Consider the following 25,719-nt stretch of genomic DNA (forward strand, 5'->3'; position numbering starts at 1 on the left):
TGACCACGTGAAATACCCGAGCTAACTAATGGCTCTTAAAATATAAGAACACACAACAATGTAACTATACAATATGCTACATATTTATGTGCGGTTTATACTCAGCATAAATTGTGTAAGACATTCAAAATTCTTCTAATGCTTTCAAAGTCTACAAGAAAAAACTAAATTTCATTTGCATTTCTGACTAAACTCTGCTGGAAAAAAAAACTGCGTTCCAAAGTTGTTTGCTTCTTTTTGAGCAAAGCGATGGCACTGAGCCTCCCACCTTTGACAAACTTGTCTAAACTTTTCTATCTAATATTCTATATATCACTAGAGGGCACTGTGGTATTTAGGCCACTCTGACCTCTTCCAAGTACTTGGAAAGGTCTTGAACTCCTGAACAATGGCAGAAAGGTTAAAGGAGGGGCTTTTTAGGGGGAAAAATATTTTGGTAACAGCCAAGTTTTATTTTTTTAGGACAACTCAAAAATGCAAAATAAGTGGAAAGTCGAATTCATTAAAATATTAATATTTTACACTAATTTTGTCACCTGGGATCTTACGGATAAAACTCTCATCTCCATATTCTTGAGATTTTAATTTTGAGGCTGGAATTTTATTTGCATACACCCACAACTCTAGATGGCTATTCCCTTTCATTGTTTAAGTCTCCAGTGCTAACTAGAAGTAATTTCACGGCAGAACATTCAGGCGTGCAAACGGAGAGCCACGACTGGATTTGAAACAATTTATGATATCCGGCCTCCTTCGACATGTATTAGCATATACCTGGTTTCTTTAACATACACTTTGTTTTTCCAAAACCACAAACACAGTTGGTGGAATTTCATGTGGAAGTGCTTAAGGGGCTGAAAGTTAACACCTTTGTGAGCCCTGCAGCCTCGCGGTGGCTGTGAAACAAAGGCCTCTTTGTCGAGGCTTTCTTGAACTGTTTTCTTAACATGTTCCAAGTAGTTTTAGGCAGGGAACTAAAGTAAACAAGATGTTACCATGATAAAAACACTTGTGAAAACATTACAGAGCGCACTTAGTAGTTTCTTTCACATAAAACCCTTCACAGTTTTGAAAAGTAAAATTCACAAGGAAAAAAAAAAAAAGCAAATTACCAAGAAAATGTCCTCTCTACTGTCCCTGGCCCTCAACCTTTTTCAAAGGGTCAAAGTTCCACCTCTGGGCGTGTTCTTTCCACATTCTTTCCCATGCCTTCTATCAGAGTACATACAAAATCTTTTTCCTTTAATAAATAATATACATCTGACTAATATGCAAAGGAATTTTGGTTCTGTTGGTGCTTTTTCTTTGCCACAAAAAGTAGCAAAAACAAAATATTTTCAAATGGAATACAAATTACACTTTTATTAGAGGTTGTACAAGTGACTAGCAAAAACAAAACAAAATAAAAACAAAAACAAAAAACCCTAGGGGAAATGAAATTTTTTCCCCAAGCCCTTAAAGAATACCTGGGATTTGTGAAACTATGGGTCTGCATCTGATTTTACACTCTAAGTACAAGGAAAATATGGTCACAATTTAACCTTCAAATCCATCCCCTACTTTGCCAAAGCATCGTATTTGCCTTTTTATTTTTAAAGAAAAAGGGAAGAACTATAAATCTCTTTTTATTAGTGATGATTGTGTCTGCAATCTGTTTTGAAAAGAAAAAACTGACCCAAGTGGGAAGAGGATGGAACAACACGAACAGCTTCACCTATCTGGAAGACAATGGGTTTATTTTTGTTTTTGTTATCAGAGGATTCCAAGCAATGCAGGCTTTGCAATTTCATTAGAGTTAGCATTAGCACCTGCTGGTATCAGTTAGCCCTAACAAATACAACAGTCATGTGATAACTCATGGTTGATAGATTAAAAAAAAAAAATCAACAGTAAAACTGCAACTTGTTTTGAAAAGAAACACGGATAAAAAATGCATACAATAGACTGGGTATCTGCTGATTCTGATAAAGTGTCCCTCAGTTGGCTGAGAGGGAAAGACAACAGGATGATTATTTGCACAGTATTTATCTTTGAAATCAAGGGCCCTGTGGTATCCCTCACCTTGGGAACAAACACTGCAGAATGATCACAGAAGAGTGTCAAATCTCTGGTTTTGATTTACTGACAGTTATGATATTTCTTCCTCAGGAGGGAAAAAACAGGCCTCATCTGTAGACCTGTGTGTCCCCTCCTCCCTGTCTTAACCCCTCTCTCTGCTAACAGTGGCACTTTACTGTCAGGTGGGATTTTTATCCTAACTGATCGTGGCTTTTCTAAGAGATACACCTTATTAGCTGAGCAAGAAGAGATGGAAAAACGGTTATCAGGAAAGGCCACTTCCCTGTCCCCTTGGAACATGAAAATGCAGGTAGAAGAACCCAAACCCACGTAAGCATCAAAACTGAATGACATAACAGGGCATGGCACACACGGGTATTCCTTCAAAATATGAATAAACATGAGGGCCTGTGAATTCAGACAAATCTAAGCCAGAACAGCAATGCCCAGTGACTACAAAGAGGCCCGCGAGGCAGAAATGCTGCTCAGCTGAAAGGAGGTGGTGACACCAAAAATTACACCCCAGCCCGGGGGTCAGCAACTTGTGGTCCACGGGACACGGCATGTTCACTCCTTCATCTGTGGTTCCAGGATGCTCTCTTGTTCTTAGAGTAGAGCTGAGTAGTTGGGATAGAAATCTTAGGGCCTGCAGCGCCTGAAGGATTTACTGCCTGGCCCTTCAGAGGAAAAGTTCCCCAGTTCTTGCCCTAAGATCCCGTTTGACTGCGTGGGACTTTTTTTTTTTACCAGAAATTTATGGTGAAAAAATTTTATTACAGAACGATCTCTACTGACATATCAATGCTTTATGTAGTCATAGCTCCTTCCTTAGGTACAAGGTTAGAAATTTCAAATTATCCCTCTTTTAAAAATATACTTCAATAGATAAGAAGGGAAACACTAATTTTTTGTGTGTGAGTGACTACTATGGGCTAGGTGTTTTACATGTTGTACTTTTTAACTCTAACAACCCTTAAGAGTAGTTAGGATTATTATCCCAAATTACAAACAGGCTCAGAGATGCTATGTAACTAGCTGAAAGAATGAATATACTACTACTAAGAGGCTTTACTTTCTAATCTGCCTTCCTCCAAAAGCTCTTTCCTTTACACCCCACTGCCTTAAATGGAAAGCAGACAGTTAATAAATGCATTACCTCTGACCAGGAAGGACTGTGCAGCAGTTATGAACAAGTACTCCTAAGTACTACCTGGGCTTGGATCCTGGCTCAACCTTAGTAGCTGTGTGGCTTTGGGCAAATCACTTAACCTCTCTATGCCTTTGTTTCCTTATTTGTATGTGGGAAGTAACACTATAATATCATTATTATGAGGTCGTTGTGGGAATTAAATGAGTTGATACATATAAAACACGTGGAACAATACCTGGCACATCATTTGTGGCTATTTAAGTGTAAATTATTAGGGGAGTCTAAGATTAGGGAATTAGAAGTTGGTGAAAAGAAACATCTAAATCAAGGTCAAAGTACTGATACAGTTAGTTGAGCATGAATGCCATGGAGAATTCAAGCACCACTGGTATCAATCACTAAGCGATAAGAAGCCTCTATTGAGGGATAGCTGAGAAGAATGGACCCAAGAAAGACGATTTCAGAGTCTACAAATCTGGCCATTAGAGAAGAAACACTTGAAATATCACTTCCCGATGACAATAACTCCAAGAGGTCATCATTCACACAGGCCATGTGGTTTTAGTTTGAACCAGAAGAAGGTAGCTCCTCTCAGACCAGTTCAAGGGAAAACAAAGTTGGTTTCAGTAAATCCAATTATTCGATTTCCCTTTAAGCTGAGCAGAGATGTGTGTGATATGAATATGTCTGAAAACTAACTTATTTCCCACTACATTAGGCAACCTGAAACCTGAAGACAACTCTGAATTTCCAGGAGTTAAAATCATGCTGTAGAGGGGAGTGGGTATAGCTCAGTGGTTGACCACCTGCTTTCCACATACAAGATCCTGGGTTCAATCCCCAGTACCTCCTACTTAAATAAAAATAAAATCATGCTGTAGAGGAAAACCTAAAGGCCTGATGTCATTTACAGACTAACCAATGTGTAATTCAGAAAAAGATCAGAAGTCTCTGAGTTAGAAATGTTTTCCTTAATCAGCATTCACTCTCCTTTCTCTGGATGCAATCCTCATTTTTACTTTTGGGAAGCAAGACTCTCATCCGCAGCCCTCATGTTGATTCATGTTGGGTGTAACAGCTCCCTCTGCTCTGGATGTGGGCATGTGGTACAAGCCTGGGTATGTTGTTACGATTGGTTCAAGACCAGAACACATGAATCAATCTGGACCAATGAGAGTCTGCCCAGGGATTTTCCCAGAAGTACTGGGAAAAGAGATGCCTTTGGGACTGCTAAACCTGTGGCATGCCTGTCCTCAGTTTCGCTTGGAAAGAACCCAATAATTAAGCCAACACGAGGAAAACAGAGCTAACAAAGAATTAATACCCAATGACGTTAGTTAAACTTTTGGATGCAGCCATGCTTGAAGTTAGCTATACCATAGGACTTTCTAGTTAAAGGAATCAAGTTAAAAGAACTAATTATCATCCTCCAACTATTTTTTTTTTTTGCTTAAGCCAATTTAAGTTGGGTTTCTAGAGTTTACAAATAAAAGTCTTCTGACAATACAAGTCAATAAATAAATACTGGGAAATAACCAAGCAACAGTGGCAGGTTCATAGTAGGCATTCCAATTCCACTGAGCAAACATGAACTGAGAACATGTCATGTCATGTGCAAACCACATGAATAATTGATAGGTGGTTTCCTATACAATAGCAATACTCCTACATTTCCTTAGAATGAAAACTGGCTTTTTTATAGCAATCAAGTCAAAGTCCCAATTCTAATGATCATTAAAATACATTATTTTCTTTAGTACTATAAGTGGTTTAAAATTTTGTACTCTCCTTGCCAAGGTACACTTTTAAAAAAAAAAAAAACAGAAAAAAACAAACCGTCACCATACACATGTACACATGCACACAAATACACATATGGATGTAGTACATATGTGTGTGCGCTAATGTATCACCTAATTCAGCCCACCTAACAAACGGACATGATGAATTGAGTGGGTGGGTAGGGTAGGGTAGAAAGATCTTGGCTATTCAAAAGCCTGAATGAGAAAAATGGTGCAAACTAGGATACTGGCTTTTTCCTTTTAGACTCTAAAATTGACATATCAGAGAGTAGTGATGATGGATTTATGATTCTAGAGATTTTACAAATATAAATCACAGAGGAGCAGATGTGGCTCAAGGGAGTGAGCACCCGCCTCCTACATGGGAGGTCCTGGGTTTGGTTCCCGGTGCCTCCTAAAAAAAATAAAAACAGGCAAGCAAAACAAACAAAAAAACTAACTCAGGGAAGCTAACATGACTCAGTGGTTGAGTGTGGGCTTTGCATATACAGACGTCCCGGGTTTACTCCCCGGCCCCTGGTACCTCAAAAATAAAATTAAACTAAATTAAAAAATCACACTTACAGATGTTTCATCAGCCATTCTGTAGCTGAGGAAATCAGCACCAAGATATTTACCAAACCCAGCACTGGTGCAGAATGAGAAATCAGAACTTAAAAGTAGTTTCTGCCTAGTTTTTATTCTCTTATTATATAGATGGGATTAGACAAATGATCAGGAAATAAATCAAAGATTCTATAATGAGTGATTTATAAAGAAAGCAAAGCCCATATCACTAACCTGAATCATAATAATTATAAATGAGTATGCCAGACTGAAAACACAGTATCACTGTTCTTGATTGCTGAATCTAGAAACAATTGTGGACATCTTTTTTAAACAATTTTCTTGGAGTACTTAAAGTATTTGATGACTACATATTGCTCCTGAAGTAAAATATTGAAGCTGGGAAGCTATGAAATAGATTCACAGGCTTCCATTCATTAATCAGAAAACTATTCACCAAAACTGCTTGCAGGTAACACTTGACGTATCGCTAAGGGTGGCTTTATTACAATATTTGTACCTGGGTCCACAAAGACAGATACAGAGAATGTTGTTAGCAATATAAAGACCACACACAATCAGAGACCTGCACATAAATCAGTCCACCTCTGTTTTCTTGTGGCTGGAATGAGAGAAAAGCCAGAGGGAAAGAGCCCCCAAGATTCAATTTGCAAATCAACATGCATACAGAGTTATACATGTATGTGTGTTTGATTATTACAAGATATGTATTAAACATAATAGAATATCATACTTAGTTCCTAGGTCAATGAGTCAATGATAGTATAAATATATTTGTGATGTAAAAAATGCAGGGCAATTTAGTCTAAAATTTTTTAGCTGACAAAATATGATAGGTAAGGGAGATATTAAGATGCAGTAGAGAGGCATTTCACTTCAGCTATAAGAAGATTAACATGTCATTTACTTAGAGATACTTTATCAGTGCACAGATTCAAATGGAATATCCCAAGTTTTATTCATACTTTAACTGTAGAAATTAAATTTAACTCCATTCTCCCTATAAGGACAAGAATCTGAACAAAGTCACTACGAATACAGAAAGAACTGAGTTGCTAACATTTCCTCGGCATGCATTCATTATGTTTATAAAGGCATTTCTATAACAACAGAGGGGCCCAATCACCCAAGCTGCAGCTGGCCAGTAGCACACCAATTCCATAAATTAAAGCTAGCTCCTATGTCACTGATTTAATATGTAGGGCCATGAATAAAATTGAAAATGAAATTATTTCAAGTTTAATGTTGGGACAATTACCAAAAAAACAACTGTCATTCAGAAGAGAATGGGTAAACGTATGCTCGTTCTCAAAGTATGCAAACTGCCTTCAGGTTTAAGTCTTTTTCTCTTGATAGATTTTTGTAACTATTCCTGTGAGAGTGTACTAGGCCTTGTGATTTAGAGTGCACTCTCGAAGTGGACTGAAAAGGCATTTTATGAGCAAAAGCAAGAAGAGAGCAAACAATAATCATTCTTACTTTAGAAACGATTGGAAATCTTCGCACACTGCTTCACAGCCTGGCCACTTGCACACACCATGTCCGTAGAGAGGATGGCTATGGGGATGCTCCTCGTGGGACAGACTGCAAGAAAAAAATACCGAAAAAAGAAAATGAATTTGCTGTCAAGAACTACCCCACCAGGCAAGGATGACCAGGGCCCACAAGGCCAAATGTGGACAGAACCGAATTTATAGTTTCTTTGTCACATGGACTTCACTAATTCTTTATAGTTACTTAGAAACAAGAGTTAAATTGTAGCAAAACGTACCTAGTCAAATGTTAGAACGTACAATTACTACGAAAAGCATCTGACAGGCTTTTGTTAGAGGCAAAGCTCTCTACTTAGACTACCATAGAGTTCCTAAAAAGCTACAACATATTTAATCTAAATAATAAAAATTATAAAGTTGGTACTTGATTTGAGGTTCTCTTTACTGTTTTTTAACCCACACTATCAATATCACAGTGATTTCCTCCTGTTCTTCCCCCAGAAACTGCTTTCATATAAAGTGATATATTATTAATCTTTTCATGAAGTAATTTTATCCAGCAATGTACAATTAAATCAGTTAGAAAGGCAAATACATCCAAGTGGATGATTAGCTTTTATGAAAGTTAATAATAGTAGGAAGATTATATTCCTAAAATTGACTACAAGAGTGAGAGAACATTGGGCAATGAACAAGAAGGGGTTACTCCTCCAATGGGGTTTCCATCAATAACATAATGGTTGGCCACCCAAATCCAAGTCATGGGATGGTTTGATCCAAGCCATGTGGAGCTCATGGAAGTGTATCTGTTGCACTCATTGATGAACCAACCATATTCTCAAATATTTTCTGTTAGATTTCTGTATCCAGACTTCAGACAAATTACTTTTAATTTATTGCCATAACCTAAGATTTCATCAAATAGAAATGTAAAAACTAACATTGAGAGTTCTGTTTTGTACTCAAGCACTTTCCCTCCATGGGAAGGGCTATTTTGCAACTTACTCCACTGCCTCTGTCTGACTTTGAACTTGAAGCACAGTGAATCATTATTGCACACACAAACGCGCACACGAGAGGCCTGTATTTTGTACTTCCATCAGGATGTGTATTCCTATGTTTTATTGATTCACATTCATAGAGCAGACTTATACAAATGCCACTTGCCCCTGACTTATAACATAATGAAGTCACATTGAGCCTATTAAGAACACTTAAACTAAGGGACATTAGTAGTAAACATACACACACACACAACTACACACCCTATCAGAGAGCAATAGGTCTCCCTATGGCTTTTGAATGACTTTTGCTGGAAATGACAAGCTATTCTTTCCTAAAGAAAATAAATGTGGAGACAAAAACAAAAAAAACAAAAAACAAAAACGCAGAAAAATTAACTTATGAAAGCACTGAAAAGTGTCCCTTATGTGAGAAAAGAAGACACCGAGTGGACTGAAGTTGCTATAGAGAAATTTATAAAGCCCAATTATAAAAGGATATTTTCTAAGCAGTTAAGAGGGCAAGATTTCATTGGACTGAAGGAAAAATTATTAGTCTATGTTCAACCTCAGATTTTTAAATGAATAAACCAGATGTGATACAAAAATAGAATTTTAAAAAAATTATTGATAATGTTAGAAATGAAAGAGGCCTTCAACAGTACTAGAATTCTCAGATATTTTGAAAGGAAATAAAATCATTTAAAAAGAAAACTGTTTCCATTATTAGCTTAAAAAGAAAAGAGATGGGGGAAAAAACCTAATCATAATAACTATTTTTCTTTAGCAATTTTATTAAAGTTGGTTAAAATGTTTTTGTAATTTAAAAAGCTCTAAAATATATTTGTTACAGAATACTTGGAAAATAAAGCAAAGAAAAAATTATCCTTAATTCTACCACCCAGAGCTCTGTATATTATATATAAACACACACATAGGCACGGGACAAATAAGGACATGAAGATCCATATCATTCCTTTATGCTTAATACAGTTTTGTAAATAATTTCTCATGTTACCAATTAGTCTTCAGAAACTTTATTTACTGAAGGGCAATATCCTATCATATACCATTTTACCTTTAGTTATGCTCAAAATTTATGTAGTTATTCCTTTATTAAATGTAAGAAACACTGAGATTCCCTCCATGTTTCCTATATTTATAAATTATAAAAATTTACCAGGCAAAACATTCTAACATACAATTGATTCCTCCCATAAGGTGAATTCAGAGAAATGGAATCCTTAATGAGTACTAAGTTTTAAAATTCACTATGAATATTTACTCAAGATGCTTTCCAGAAATGCTATGTATCAATTAAATTCCTAGTCCATCATATATACTATCCATTATTTTTAAAATTTGTGAACTAGGAGCCTCAACTATTTAGACAGAATACAAAGTAATATCAGCAATTAAGAACTGCAAATGCTTTTTCTCTACTGTGCCCCTTCGGTTAAGCATGAGAGTGTTCTGAAAATAATATGAAAGAAAATAATAATATGCATTCAATAGAGGAACTTATGACTAGGAACTGAATGTACAGGACTTACCATGTTTGCCATCCCTCTTCCCTTTTTTGATTAATTTATTTAATTGTGACAGATCCAAGGACTGAATAGAAAATTAGTCTCAGTTCTAAAAAATCTGTATTTAGTCCAACTGGGTATCATTATTTTCAAGTACAGATGACCACTCATCTCAAGGCCTTAGAAGGACAACCAGTTACAAATGAAGTTCAAATAAACTCAAACTCCAAACATACATGTACATATTTACACAATCAGAAGACCTCTTGAAAATGTGATTAAAATATTTTTTTATCATGAAATTATATGCTCTTATAGAAAAATTCAAATAATGAGCATGATCCCATATCTAATTACACTACCCTAAAGACTACTCTTAACACTTTTTGTATATTACTGTCCTGTATTGTTTTCGCTCTAATGTATTACTATCTACAAAAATGGAAACATATTCCCACCATTTGCTTTTTCTATTTAACATATAAACAAATACTTTTAAATATACAATTGCTTGAAATAAAATAGTTGGCTTTGGAAGGAAAGAGAATAGGATGGCAGTGGAAACAATCTCTCTGGAAAGACATACAAGGAGCTGGTAATAATAACCGTTGCCTCTGGGGAAGGGAAGACTAATTTTTCACCAGAGAACTTTTCCTATCTTTTGAAGTTTTTACTCTGTGCATTGTTGGTATCTTAATTGTACAACTGTTATCTTTGCAATTAAATATATATATACCTAGTTGGAAAAAATCAAGTGCTATGCAGGACCCGATTTTCAGGCTGCCATTGGCTCTGACAGTGGTGTAGCAAACGAGCACACAGGGTACATGTGTGGTTGAGTCTTGCTTCTGGCTTTTCAGCCCTCCACTGTGAAGTCCCATCCATCGTTCAACTCGAGCTGGACCTCTAAATGGGAACTTTTCTGTTTCATCAGAAAAGTGGAACAAGTATCTCTATTCTTATTCCCTTTTGGGATTTGCCAAAAGGGACAAGATGGGGAATAAAAAAATGTGTAAAACGGTGTTTTTCAACTTGAATTAATTCAGAACCCCATTTTTACAGGATGAAATGTGGAGGAAAAATGAAGATCTGTGCATGTGATGGTAAGAAGCTGCTCATGAGCCTCGTCGTTTAATTGTTCAAGGGCAGTTCACCAATGTGAAGTATGGCTTCTGAAAAGCTGCCACGTCAATGAGTAATGTGTTTGGTTTTCAGGGAATTTAAACACACTCACCCCAAAATAAATTTTAAAAATTTGGGGTCATTTAATAAAGTTTATTATTTTTATTATCATCATCATAAAGAGCAAGGTTGAGTATTCTTAGGGAAAAGGATCTTGTCCTATTCATGTATCACCTCCACGCGCTCAGGGCCTCGGACTACAGGGCTCAATAAATGTTAGGTGGATTCATAAACAGACATGAAATAAGTAAGCTGTTCTCTTTAATTTCTATGTCAATATACACTCAATTGGAGTTGGCCTTTAAAAAAAATTCTTGTAGGTAAAGACCAAAATAATGCCAATCTACATAAGAAAAGAGTGCTATGATATTTCTCATTATTTAATTTTATTCTAGATATATGAAACCCAAATAGTATGCAATTAAAAAAAGTCAGATTCCTCTTGATAATTCTTGATATATAAAAATTAAGTATAACTTTAATACAGGAGTGACTGCATTTCAGACTATTAAGAACCAATTTGCCATGAAAAATATAATCGATAAATACATAAAAATGATGCCTGCCATTACATGACACTAAATATAGCATATATTCAATATGATGCAATGATGTCATTCTCGATGACATTTAAGTTTTTTTGTTGCTTATTAATCCTTTCTCCACCAAGGTATGTACAGCCTTAACTTCAACACTGACCTCAGCCTTCAAGAGGCTTTTATAGAACTTTTGTGGTTCTTCATTGTTACCTATTCACTATTATGTTCCCAAATGCAGTACTTAACCAATACTCAAAACTACAATCATTATAATCACCTAGCTAAAGCTAAAGATAAGCCCAAATCTCCAGTCTGTAGTCTTTAGTTGTCCTTGCACCATTAGTCCTGCAGTCTAATTTTCTAGGTAGTAACTAAGAGAAGAATCCATGACGGAGATGACGGGAACAGAAACTTCACTTACAGCCAGACATTTCCTGCCAACTTAAATGCTACTTTTCCTTTTGCCTGAATACACATTCTCAGCTTTTCCTGTGCACTGATTCAAGTTCACATGACTTTCTTCTAAGGCTCCCCTTAATTTGCTTTTTCACTTTTCCATGTTTGCTTTCTTGTGTCTTCCTCTCCAAATTTTAACTCATCTGTAGCATGAATTACATAGCAAAAATCATGTCAAAATTATAAGTTGCATTTTATGTCCCTGGCACGTTAATTTACAGATTAAGTCATGGAAGACAATGTTGGTTGCTCTCTAGTCACTCAAAATTGTGGGATTTTTTTCTTCTTCAGTTTTATCAAGATATAATTCACTTACCATATAATTCACATTATACTTTAATGGCTTTTAGTATATTCACAAAATCGTATCACGATCACTACAATCTAATTTTAGAACATTTTCACTGCCCACCCCAAGAAATTCTGTACCCATGAGCAGTCCTCCTCACACACCCCCTCCCCCACCAACTACTAATCTATTTCCTATCTCTATAGATTTGCCTATTCTGGGCATTTCATAGACATGTAATTATATAACACTTGATTGTTTATGTCTAACTTCTTTCCCTTAGAATAATGTTTTCGAGGTTTATCCATATTGTAGTATACCGTGGCATGTATTGTTACTCCATTCCTTTTCATTGCCAAATAACGTTCCATTATATGGATATACTATGATTTACTTATCCATTGCTTGCTTAAAGGACATTTGTATTTTCCATTTTTCTTTTTACTATTACAAATAAACCTGATATGAACATACATGTAGAAGTTTTATTTGGATATGTTTTCCTTTCTCTTGAAAGCAGAATTGCTGGGTCACATGGTAACCCAATGTTTAATATTTTGAGGAACTGCTAGACTGCTTTTCCAGAGTGGCTACACCATTTTACCAGCAATGAGTGATGGTTCTAATTTCTCCACATCCTTGCCAACACTCGTTATCATGTCTTTTTTATTTTAGCTGCCCATCCCGGTGAGTATCAAGTGGTATCTCATTGTGCATTTGATTTGCATTTCCTCAGTGGCTAATGGTGTTGAGCATCTTTTTATGTGCTTACTGCCCATTTGCATATCTGCTTTGGAGAAATGTCTATTCAAGTCCTTTGTTAATTTTTAAGTTGAAGTTTGTCTTTTTATTGTTGAGTGGGAAATTTTTTTGTTTTATACTCTGGATCCAAGTTTCTTATCAGAAATAGGGATTTGTGAAAGTTTTCTCCCATTCTACAAAATGCCTTTTCACTTTTTTGATAGGATCCTCTGAAGCACAAAGTTTCTTAATTTTGATGAAATGCAATTTCTTTTTTCCTTCAGTCACTTGGTCTTTTGGTGTCTAGAGTAAAGATTTATTACTATGTTTTCTAAGAGTTTATAGTTTTAGCTCTTACATCTATGTTATAATCCATTTTGAGTTAATTTTTATACATGGCTGGAGGTAGGGGTATAACTTCGAGTGCAGATTGCGCTCTGCTGAACACTAAATGGAGTGAAACGTTACATTTTACTGAGGGCCAGTACTATTTCTACATATGGAGAGGGTAGGGAGCCCAGCAAGGGGAGACCATATTTTCCATTACAGCTGTGCTGATAAAACAGGAAACGTGCAAGTCATTTCACTTTCCTGTCCCTCATGTCCTCATCTAGAAAATGAAATCATACAAGCTGACCTGTGTTGCTCCTTCCAGCAGTAAGTCTTCTAACAACACTGTAAACCAAGGCTAACAAAGATGGAATTGGGATTAGGAACAAATGATGCATCTTGTTACTGATGAAATGAATAGGGAATAGGTGGCTTAATGAGTATTGGCAAAAAGAATGAGTGAGGTTCTATACCTTCCAGGAAGGAGTCCTGATGTCCTTAACCCTGCTGTGGAGGAGGAAGCCAGTTGCTGTTCTCTTCTAAACTACTCTCTGCCCACCGAATATATATACACCTGTAAGTACAACGAACCTCCTTTTGTTCTCCCTCCCTCCCTCTCTTCCCCAGTGGCCACTTTCTTCTTTCTCATCATTAGGGCTTTCTTTCATCCAGCCAGCCACCATTTATGGTACTCTGACTTTGTGAAAGGCACCTGGGATACTAATAATGAAGACAAGTTTGCTGACAAACTACCTCGATGGCTCCCTACTGCTCAAGCCTCTCGTCCACCTGTTTTCTTTCTAATGTCTTCGGTCTCTTATCCCTGCACACATGCTTCCTTAATATCCTCCCAGTAACATTGCCAGCCACAGAATGCTCCCTTCTCAGAGCCATCACAAGTTATGGTTTTGGTTGGGTGGCAAAAGATTACTCGTTCCCAGCCAAAACATTAAATTTTGTGACCTAAAGCCATTTCGGATGGTTTCCAGAAATCTGTGCTCTTGATACACAGTTTCAGGACTATATAGTAATAAAAAGTATCTTACACTAAACTGTGAACATAACAATGCCAAGTATCAATGGAAATGACTTATTATTTCAAAGCTTTTCATTGCTTAACTTTTTATGACAACACATACAAAAATTATTCTATTTTCTTTCACTCTTCTTTTTTTGCTTCACTACAATCTCCTACTTTCAATGATATTTTAAGTAAATTATCAGGGACTTCCTATGTTTAAATACGAGCGTATGAATTTGGTTTTAGAATATTTTGGAAATGATGTCATACCTGAAAATGTGATTGACTTCAAGATTTTTATTCTAATTATTTTCAAAAAATGATTGATATCTTATAAAGCAATGCTCACAGCAGCATTATTCACAACAACCAAAAATGAAAAATAACCCAAGTGTCCATCAAAAGGAGAACAGATAAACAAAATGTGGTATACACATATGATGGGATATTAATCAGCCATAAAAAAAGAATGACATTTTCATACATGCTACAAAATGAATGAATCTTCAAAGTATGCTGAATGAAGTAAGCTAGACACGAAAGGACAAATACTATAAAATTCTACTTATATGAAAATCTAGAATAAGAAAATTCAGAGAGACACGAAGTAGATTATAAGTTATCAGAGGCCAGGGTGGGGAAAGGGGGGGAGCAAGGGGTTACTGCTTAACAAATGCAGAGTTTCTATTTGGGGTGATAAAAAAGTATTCGTAATGGATGGTGGTGATGGGAGCAACAACACTGTGAATGTACATTCAGTGGGATAAATTATATCATTAAAAATAGGAAGTTTTGTAATACAAAGATGTTACACAATTACAAAAACACTAATTGGTAATTAAATATTTATGGTGCATACATATACACGTCAACTTGAATGCAACCTGCCTCACTACATGCAATGATAGAAGCCAGGTGAGGTGGTCTTGGAACTTGAACACAGTCGCCCTGGTAGAAAAGAACAATGTAAAGTCACAGTAGCCAAAGAGATGATTACTTAAATACCTACACAATTTTCCATTACAGAGTTTATATTCCTGGCGTGTTTTTCACAGTATTGTACATCGCCTCAAAATCAGCTCAAATTCAAACTGCAATCTTTTGCAGAAAATAAAAGTCATGCTTCTTCGTGTTTTATACTGTGGTGTCAGGGGGAAAAGGTCACAGACCTGCCTGAAGAAGCACAAACGGTATGTGGGAACAGGAAAAAGTTGATGTAAGCCCTGCATCTTTCTTTTGGCAGTTTTGTAAAAATGACCTTTCTCCTTTAACTTTCACTGAAAACACTTCAAGGAGCAGATGGGCTTCTTATTTTCATACGGAAGAGTTGGGAAACGACTCAGACATCACATTTCTAGCATATAGCCTTTACATTTTGGTTTTCACTCATTACAGAAATATACCATCCTCTGTGTTTAACAATCAGCTTTCAAAAAATGAGTTGCCATAGGGCTCTATAATCCTACCACAAAGAAAAAAGTGTCTCTCAAAGCCTATTAAAAGGCCTAACTCAGATTGAATAAAGATGAGTTCTCTACTAACTGGAACAAACATACATGCTTCTCTCTGTCACTTTCTCATGCAGTAAATCCTTGACTCTTCTTCTCCAGAACACTCATCAACTCAATTTTCTGCTGCTTTTCAAATCATGTTTAATTAGAGGATTTCACATCCCCTTGTGATATGATATTCATGTGTAGAACCTGCAATTGGAGTGACTATGAATTAGCCTATTAAGTGCCAGATTTGTGCTTTTAAACAATGATGGAGATTACAGTTGTTATCTGCTCTCAATATTGTGTCTCAAGATGTGAGAACTACCTTAACTAACTTTGTATCTGAAATACAAGCTGTAACTATTTGTGTCTAGCTTTTTTCCCTTTAATTACCAATTATCGGAAAGAAATACAGGTTCACCTTTCTGGGGTGGTCTTTGGGGCTCGGCCCACTGAGCTGTGCTGGGGAAGTTGGCAAAGAACACAAGAACTCTCACTTTCACAGTTAGGGATTATGTGTACTAGGAAAAAACTCTTGACATGTCCATCAGATTAATAATTTCTCAGTGGTACCTTTTTACAAAATCTATTTAGCCTACTCAGTTTTAAGTAAAAAAGTAAATATTACTAACAGGTGTATGCAGATACAGCAAAAACTGAAGATGCAGATGCAAGTGAATGGCTCAAAGAATGTTGACTGGGCCTAAAAGATGACATGAATTGTGTTTAAGGAAAAGGACACAAAATCTTCCTTTTCCATTACTACTCTACAATAGTGTCTTCCAAAAAATGCTTGGCTATAAATCACCTGGAGAGCTTGTTAACATACAGATTCTGAGCCAGCAGGCACAGGGTAAGGGTTTGAGGGTGTTGGGTTCTTTCTAACGTGCTCCTAGTGCCTTGCTGCTCCCAGTGCTGATGGTGCTTCTGGCCATCACCACAACTTGAACCCGAAGGATCTGGGGAGATCCTTGATCAGTATCTGACCCCAAAATGACTGTGCTTAAAGAAAGCACTCATGAGGTGCCCCCTGAAAGCTAGGCTGAAAGACAAGTCGGACATGGATACACATGGAAAGGGGTGGCACTGGGCAATCCCACCAAGTATTATTTGCACTGGTAGAAATACTTTCTGCCCCCAAAACTAAGAATTATACACAAGACTGTTTTACTAAATATAACAGAACATGTTCTATTTTACTAAATATAACAAAACACGCAAGACTGAAGGAAGTTAGCACAGGGAAATGGTGATTTTTTTTTTTTTTTTAACAAACACCAATCTTACACTAATATGGAAATGCTGAGGGATTCAGCTAGTGAATAATGGTTGCTAGATATTACATTAACCAAGACTATTCTTTTGGGTCAATGGGTTTAATAGGATCTCAAAAACTACAAAGTAAGAAAAAACTAAGTCTCCTTTAGGAATCCTATATGCCTGGGTGTTATTCTTGAACCTGGATACATAACATGTATGAACAGATAAACAGGGCTCTGAAAATGATTTAGGAAGCTAAGACATACTTTTGGATATTTCTAGGAAACCAAAGTTTACCATCAAACCAGGATTATGATCCACTTGACATAGTTACATATTCAGTCAAAGGCCCTCTTGCCAGCAAAAAGAGGAAATTCTAGATCAAAATATATCAACATGGATATGATATGCATGCCTTCTATAGCTGTCTGCATGTCAGGTATGGAAGGGTGCATATTTTTAAGGAACTGTAATTTATTATAATTTGAATGAGACAAACCTAAATCTGTCATCTCCAATCTCTGACATCACAGGAATAATTTCTTAATGTGAGGCTTATTTTAAATAAAGACTGACTTGATTTAAGGAAAATAATCTTAAAAATAATATAAGTAGATTATGGTGAACATCATGGCAATGGGGCACATATTCAAATGTCTGACATTTGAGAAACCCAAGGCCCATCAAGCCTTCCTCAAGGTGATCCAGTCCGCAGCTAGATTAACTGCCCAATTCCACCCTGCACCCAGGGCCAAGTCTATGAAGACACACCTTAACGTGAAGTTGCATTAGAGAAGGATTAGCCTTAGGGTCAGCTTGAACTTAGGCACAAAGATCTTCAAAGGCCCCCACAACACCACAGCACACTATGCCCCACGCTTTTAGAATCTACCACTCAGCTCTGGGAGTCTTAGGTGTTTGGAAGAGATGTGACTAATAGGCGGCTACTTTAACAAAGCAAGCACCTGAGGTCAGGTGCCATGATGGGGAATAGGTTTGGTAGTTACTTTCTTCATGACCCACATCACCAATCTGCCCCATCCCCTTTTCAGTTCCACTGGGTGAAATGTGCCATCTTTTTTTTTTTTTAATTATTCATTGATTTCTATGTTATTTTTTTGTCTTTATTTTTTTAACGTTACATTAAAAAAATATGAGGTCCCCATATACCCCCCACCCCCCTCACCCCACTCCTCCCCCCATAACAACAATCTCCTCCATCATCATGAGACATTCACTGTACTTGGTGAATACATCTCTGAGCACTGCTGCACCTCATGGTCAGTGGTCCACACCATAGCCCATACTCTCCCACGGTCCACCCAGTGGGCCATGGGAGGAGATACAATGTCCGGTAACTGTCCCTGCAGCACCTCCCAGGACAACTCCAACCCCTGAAAATGCCCCCACTTCTCATCTCTTCCTCCCACTCCCTACAAAGCGTGCCATCTTGATCGCTCTCCAAACACCAGCTACTTAGGACAATGGAGCAGAGCACTAGAGCCTTCAAATCTGAGACTGGTTGGGATGTTCTGATCAGTCAATTCCATACAGAGCAGGTGATGACAAAGGCAGGAGGCCTGAGTTTGCAAGGTGATGAGTGAAGGAATAAAGAAAGGAAAAGAACAAGCGGCAATGGCCCAGCTTTTGTTTCTGACACCATTAAGGGCTATCCTCGGTTTGTAACTATGAGTTTACCACTGGCAGCATTAACACTGGGATCTTGCTAAGAAAACAGAATGCTTTCCAAGGAGTGCTTGTGAGCAACTGTGTCAATACAGACTTAGGGACCACTAATCCAAAAGTTATTAACACCATTAGGCAGGCACTCTCATTATGTCAATCCAAGCATGTTTGCATTGGTGAGTCACAAGGCCTACGTGGAACCTTGTCCTTGTATTAGAGGACACAACACCCAGAAAACCAAAGAGCATAAGCAAAAGTTTCAATGCTAATTCTTATCTCATTGTTGTCCCCCTCATGCCCTAATGCTCTAGAGCATACTTATAAGAGTTTTGTATGTTATACTCCAGAACTAGAAAAAGCATGGAACGGAACATGAAGGACCATGAGAGAGCAGCAGATGAAGGGACAAATGGGGTAAATATCAAAACCATTAGATACTTGCTCTTAGGTTTCCTTGGAATTACTCTCTACTTGAGGTCATTACTTTGATTTCTCTGCGGTTATTTTATTTCTCTTCATTAATGTTCACTGGATTAAACTCTTCCTTATTCCTAATTCAGCAGGTTTTTATTAAATACCTACACTTTGTGATAGTCACTGTAATAAGGATGTCCAAAGTGGTGCATAAGATGATCCATGGTAAGTGGTAAAATATTAGACTTTCTTTATGTATGTGTTAAGATAGTATTCCAACTTCTGTATATATACACATGCACAAATGTGTGAACATATTTCTCAAGCGCTTAATATTTTAACTTTTGGAATGTAAGCAATCTAATACTATATTACAGCATGCACACAATTTATCAATAAATACAGTTGGGGGAAGTGGATATGGTTCAAGCAGTTGGGTGCCCACCTAGCACATTAGAGGTCCCAAGTTCAGTTCCCAGTGCCTCCTGGAGAAGATGAGCAAGACAGCGAGCTGACTTGACCAACTGGTGAGCTGACACAATAAGATGATACAATGAGAAAGCACAACAAAAAACACAATGAGACACACAAGAAGCAGGGAGCAGAGGTGGCTCAAATGATTGGGTGCCTCCCTTCCACATGGGAGGTCCCAGGTTCAGTCCCCATGTCTCCTAAAAAGAAGTTGAGCACACAACGAACAGACAAAGAGAACACACAGCAAATGCAAACAACAGGAGGTGGGGAGAAATAAATAAAAATTTTAAAAGTAAATAAATACATTTAGGTAGGAGTGCATATTCAAACATTTCTGCATTGATTGGTGCATAATCAAGTAAGTTTTCAGGTTGCTAGTATTGACTGTGACTGTGAATCAATTCTTATCCTCTCTGGAAAAGTTCTGTCCAATTCTTGAGGAGAGACAGAGAACTGAACTGATGGCAGGGACATAAAGGGCTATAATAATATATGATGATCTGGGCCTTAAAGTATCAGCAGAAGCTCAACAAACAGTAGAGATAACATGAGATAAGGCGGAGGAATGAAGCACAGAAACCATTTCTGGGCATAAACAAATCAGAAAGAAAAAAAACAAACACCAGTATTTTCAAATGATTTAAAAGAATTTTTAAAGAATTCTGTTCCATAAAATAGTTTATATTGGACCATATTTTAAAGAAATTTTCTATCTGAAACGATGGTTCTTGGCACAAAAACAAAGATTTTCCTTCCTATATAATAGTAATCCAGATTGTTTTTCTGTCACTTTGAACTTTAGAGGGGAAGAAGGCCACAGAGTTTAAGAGGAGCAGTTGGGAAGTTGTAGGGTCCGTGATTCTCAAAGGCTGGTGCTTGGGAACTTGTTAGAGATGCAAATTCTTGGGCCCCACACCAGACTTACTGAATCAGAAACTGGGGCTGTGGCCCAGCAAACTGGGTTGTATTCTGATACAAGCCTAAAGACTGAGAACCTCTGTTATTTGAAACCGTAATTTTCTCCCGTGTTTGAAGCATCTATTGGAATTAACAAAGGCTAAGCAGGTACTCATACACCTTCCATGGCCAAATAAGGAGCTACTCCTAATTAACTTCTTCTCTTGGTCTGCTTGGTTCCTGCCCCTGTACACCTTACTAGTTCACCTTCTTCTGAATTCTGTATTAAAATTTAGCACTAGGTAGTCTGTACTAGATGATAGGAATACAGCAATCGACAAGGGATGGCATTTTTTCTTCATGGAGCTTGCTGTGTACAAAAATCTCATTAACACTATATTATACCAGGGCTCTTTTTTTTATTTTTAACAAATTATGCACTAAATAGTATTTGCATATACTCCTATTACTGTACTTATCACACTACTGTAACTGCAATGTTTGTCTTTGATTATTCTCTAGGTTCCTTAAGGGGAAGAACAATGTTGCGGTTATCTTTTAATTCCCAAAACCTACATTATTGTTATATAATAAGTGATCAACAAATGTGGTCTGAATGAATATCTAATAATAATTAATAGTTAATATTTATTGAGCACTACTATGTTCCAGACACTATAATGTGTAATAACTTATTTAACCCTCACAGTTAATCTATGAGGCAAAGCCTAATCATACCCATTTCACAGATGGAAAACTGAGGCATGGTAACTTAAATAACTGCCAAGTCAGCAGTCTGGAATGGAATGTAGGCAGTCCAGCTCCAAAGCCCACATTCATAACCACCAAACAACACAGCCACCCCACCCTAAACAAGGCGTAAACCATGCTGCAGCAAAATACATTCTACTTTTAGCCCTACCTCAGGGCCTTTGCTTTTTTTTGAGGTACGGGGGTTGGGGACTGAGCCCTGGACCTCGTACATGGGAAGCCGGCACTCAACCACTAAGCCACACTGGTTCTCCCAAGTTGGTTTTCTCATTTATTTGCTTTGTTTTGTTTTTAGGAGGTACCAGGGATGAACCTGGGACCTTGTGTGGGAAGCAGAAGACATTCAACCACTGAGCCACACCCACCCCCGAGGGCCTTTGCTTTTGCTGTGCCCTCAGCCCAAAGGCCCTCACTTCTCCACACTCTTCAAGGGTCCCCTCCTCAGAGAGGCTTTGTCATACCAACCTACCTCAAACAGCAACCTGACTCCACTCTTCCCCTCTCCTGCTTTACCACTGTTAAGAACTTATCTCTAGGTGACCTTTTGTCACCTAGTGTCACCTAGTTATTCGCTCTATTTCTCCTCTCTTGGGACATCAGCTCCGTGAGGACAGACTCTGTCATGTTCGTGGCTGTACCCCAGGACCTAGAATGGCACCTGACATGCATTGAGAGCTTGGTCAGTTTTTGCTGAATGAAATATGCGTGTTAGTCTTGTCCAGTGAGTTCAGTCCCTGTTAGGAACTCATTTTTGTCCAATTCTGGACAACTTCCCATTTATCCTTAAGTTTCGTTTTATTTCTGTCTGTACAATCCTCTAATTTATTCAAGTGCCACTGGATTATTCCAGCTCTTGGTGTCAATTTTTTTTTCTAATTAAAGTAAACTGCCATTTATTTCTCACACTGATCTTTAACATGAGACATTTGTTCTTGTAAATATGATTCATATGGGAAAATGTAAGTTGAATATAGGGGCTCATATGTACCAGAGTGTTTCCATCAATACTTCAGAAATAAAAGTGGAGACATAGTCTTTACCACAGATGACTGCCTGAGTCTAAGGTCTAAAGTAATAATAATAATAATAATAATAATAATAATAATAATAATAATAATCCTGCCTTTAGGATGCCTGACCTGAATTCCACCAGATGACTAAAATAGCCACTTTGAAAGCAAACACCACACTATTAATAAAAACACTTCAGGTTTTTCTTTCCTTCTGCCATAATACATCTTCAAATGCTTTCAAAATGCACAATCCAGATGTAAAACACAAACACACAGAAGATCCTTCATATATATTCCTTAAAGAAATGCGGGGAGCAGGAAGGAAGGAAGGAAGGGAGGAAGGAAGGGTGAAAGGGAGAGAGGGAGGGAGGAAGGAAAGAAGGGAGGGAAGGAGACTTCTATTATACTGGTTTACTTAAACACCATAAAAGGAATGGAAATTTGAAGGTCATAAAAGTGTGTCTATTTGTTTAGGGAAGTCTTACAGGTAGTATAAATATCATCAGCTACAGTTGCTATGGGTTCCGTTTGTTTACCAAACAAGAACACAAATAGTTACACAAAAGCAGAGCACCATTTGGGTATACAAATGGAGGCCTTTTGCCTTCTGGTAAATTTTTAACCACCTTTTACAAAGTCCCTATTTTTTTCACCTTATTCACTTGGAAATCAATTTTCTGTATTCTCCTTTTGCAGTTCTAATACCTGCATGTTTTACTTCCATATTTCTGAGGGTGATAATGATTTTCTTCCTTCCTTTTTTCATTTTAAAACTTAAAACAAACAAAAAAATTTAGCCCAACAATCCAAATTGTACAACAAAAATAGTTTTCACAGTGGAAAAGGGAGAAAATGAAAGAACAAAACCACACAGTTTATAGAAGATGTATAATGTGTAATAATAACTCATTTAATCCTCACACTCCTTAAATTGAATTAATTCATGAACAATCACCCAGAAAGGTCTGTTCTTTCCTTTAAACTGACTTTCTATAAACCAAGTATATTTCATGCACCAAAGTCATACCTGCTGAGTTAACCATGTGCTTCTAAAATTGAAGAGGGGCAAAAAGTAAATAAGCAAGACTGTTCTTGCATATCTTCTTAGTTAAGTGTATCCATGTGTGTGTGGCATGCATGCATTCTAACTCAGATCTACAATGAAACAAACTGTATGACAGAGGCTGCTGCAAGCTGAAGCTTACTTTTCACACTACACTGACCACAGACCCACAAGGCCCAGCTCCGATGCCTTCTTGTGAATGGGACAGACTCCATATGGATGGAGACACTGAACAAGCTGTACAACTCTTGGTGACATGTGCCCAGGGGATTGTCCCATATTCACACCACATGGGCTGTGGCAATTGTACTCTCTATGTGCAGTTGCACCGAGGAGCCCATCAGGATGTTACTTTTGAGCAGAAACAAAAAGGAAAATTATAGTTAAGAGAATTCTCCGGCTAGCATATCTGTTGCTCAATTCCCAAAATAGCTTCCCAAAGGAATGGTTATCTTCTTTATTCACAAAGGCAGAAAGGACAAGCTGGAACACATATTAACAATTTCCTTTTGTGAGCTTCCACTATTGTTTTAATGAGGAGAATATAGTTTATAATATACTTAGGCCTTGAATGATTACAAAGGAGGGGGGGTGGAATAAAGAACTTTAGGGATGCTGTACATAAGTAAAGCAATTATTTGCATTACCCAAGTGAGCCAGTGAGCAGAGCAACAAAGAGTAACTTCATAAACCTTGAGATAAAACAACCTATCTTCTACTTAAGCCAGTTACACAGGTCTCTCAATGTCCCCCCAACACCTAGCCCTTTTACTGAATTAAGAACAAGGTCCTCCCAGCTGTCATTAAATGACACCAGGATTTTCCCAAGCTATGTGGGCTTCTGGAGACCTTTGGTTTTTTCCACTTTTGGATGGCTCCAATTCCACTGAAAGAAACTTTTCTGTTTGTTTAATCCTAAGTAGTAAAGATGGACATCTCAACAAGAACTTTTTAATAGGTAAAAGGGCAAAACTGAGTACAGTCAACAATGCTTTCAGTGTTCCCAAAAGCTCACTCTTCTCCAACCATGTACAAGCCTTCACACCACTGGTGAAGAATATGCATCAAGGGTGCTGATGTATATTTGGGAAGAGGGGGTAGGGCCCTTCCACACAGTGCAAACACCTGCAATGTGGTTGGATGCAAACAAATGGATTTGGAGGAAAATGCACATCAGCAGTCAGCAACACATCAGAAAAGAACATCTACCATACAGGACCGGAGAAGCTGGGAGCTCAAACATTATTTTGTGTGAGAAATCTGGCACGTTATACATGAAACACCCCATGGGTCGAGGCTTATCCCGTATAATACCCTAAGACAAAATCAACCAAATTTAAGAGAAACTTATAAAAGGAACATGACTCTCCAGACCAATGATGTCATTTTATTGGAAAGCATTTATCATTTAAAGACAATAAATAGGAAAAGATTTATAGAGTCTAATGATGCTGTGTTATGGCAAAAGGCACTTTATAGAGGTAAGATACAACAGCTGTTAGAGAATAATGGCCGAGTTGTTTCTTTTAATCGCCCCACAAAGTGAACAGTCAAGAAAACCCATAAACCTATCCCTCATGGCATGCCAATATTTTAAAGATTTTCTCCCCTTGACCTCCCTGCATGTGTGAATGACAGAAGGTGATACAGCACCATGCCACAGTGCCCCAAGAGAACCTTTCCTCCTTCATCTGAGACCCTGAAACAACTGTTTTTAAGCAATATGACAAGCAGATTACAACTCTTCAAAGCATGACAGGTGCCAAACCCCCAAAATCATGTTTGGATATAAAATGAGTGGTTCTTCCAGACCTAAGCACGAGCATTTTCAGCCTCAACAGCCTCAACTTCCTGTGCAGGGAGACGGCGGATAGGGGAGGATGCCAGGAGTTTGCTCTGGAGCAGAAATAAGCCCTGTGCTTTAGGCCTCTGCAGTTGGCCATGCCCACTTCTCGGTCCTGTCGCCCCACCCACATGATAGGCCAGGCCAGCCGGCCACGTTCTCCACTGGTCGCCACCTGTTGCCAGCCTCCTTACAAAATAAAAGAGGTGGGCAGGAGGACTGGCACCGGGGAGCTTCCTGGGGCTTCTCCCAAACTCCCAAACCTGGGGCAGACCTCATTCTGGCCCCAGGCTATAATCCATGGAAGGTTCTGGCCTGGTCTGCATCCCTGGGCTCTACCCCTGCAGATTTTAATCCAGTTAGGTCAGGGGTGGAGCCCACATGGTCCTGATGAGCAGTTAGTCTGGGAACCACCAAACAGAGCAGTTATTGCAAGGATTTGAGGGGCCAGGGAGATCTGGGTTGTGGTCCCAGCCTAGCTGCGTGACTTATGGAAATTATAAAAGCTTTCTGGGTCTCAGTTACATCATCCACCTAAAAAGGACCGTACCCCATTAGGTTACTGTGGGAGAACTGTGGTACATCAAGTCCTTTGTACTTTATGTCTGACACAAGCTAACAGTTAAATTAATGCTAGTAGCATC

The 25,719-nt window shown here is 37.9% G+C and overlaps 1 protein-coding gene across 17 annotated transcripts in view; it reads right to left on the reverse strand.

The window, feature by feature from the left end:
• FOXP1 (forkhead box P1) overlaps positions 1-25,719 on the reverse strand; it is a 528,438-nt gene that overhangs the window by 48,945 nt on the left and 453,774 nt on the right. For all 17 annotated transcript variants that reach the window (XM_058288482.2, XM_012521022.4, XM_071212158.1 and 14 more), the window contains one exon: positions 7,057-7,161. In XM_058288482.2, the coding sequence (XP_058144465.1) occupies positions 7,057-7,161 (105 nt within the window). The remainder of the gene's footprint in view (positions 1-7,056; positions 7,162-25,719) is intronic.

Source organism: Dasypus novemcinctus, chromosome 26, assembly GCF_030445035.2.
Source record: "Dasypus novemcinctus isolate mDasNov1 chromosome 26, mDasNov1.1.hap2, whole genome shotgun sequence".
NCBI classification, from domain to species: Eukaryota; Metazoa; Chordata; class Mammalia; order Cingulata; family Dasypodidae; genus Dasypus; species Dasypus novemcinctus.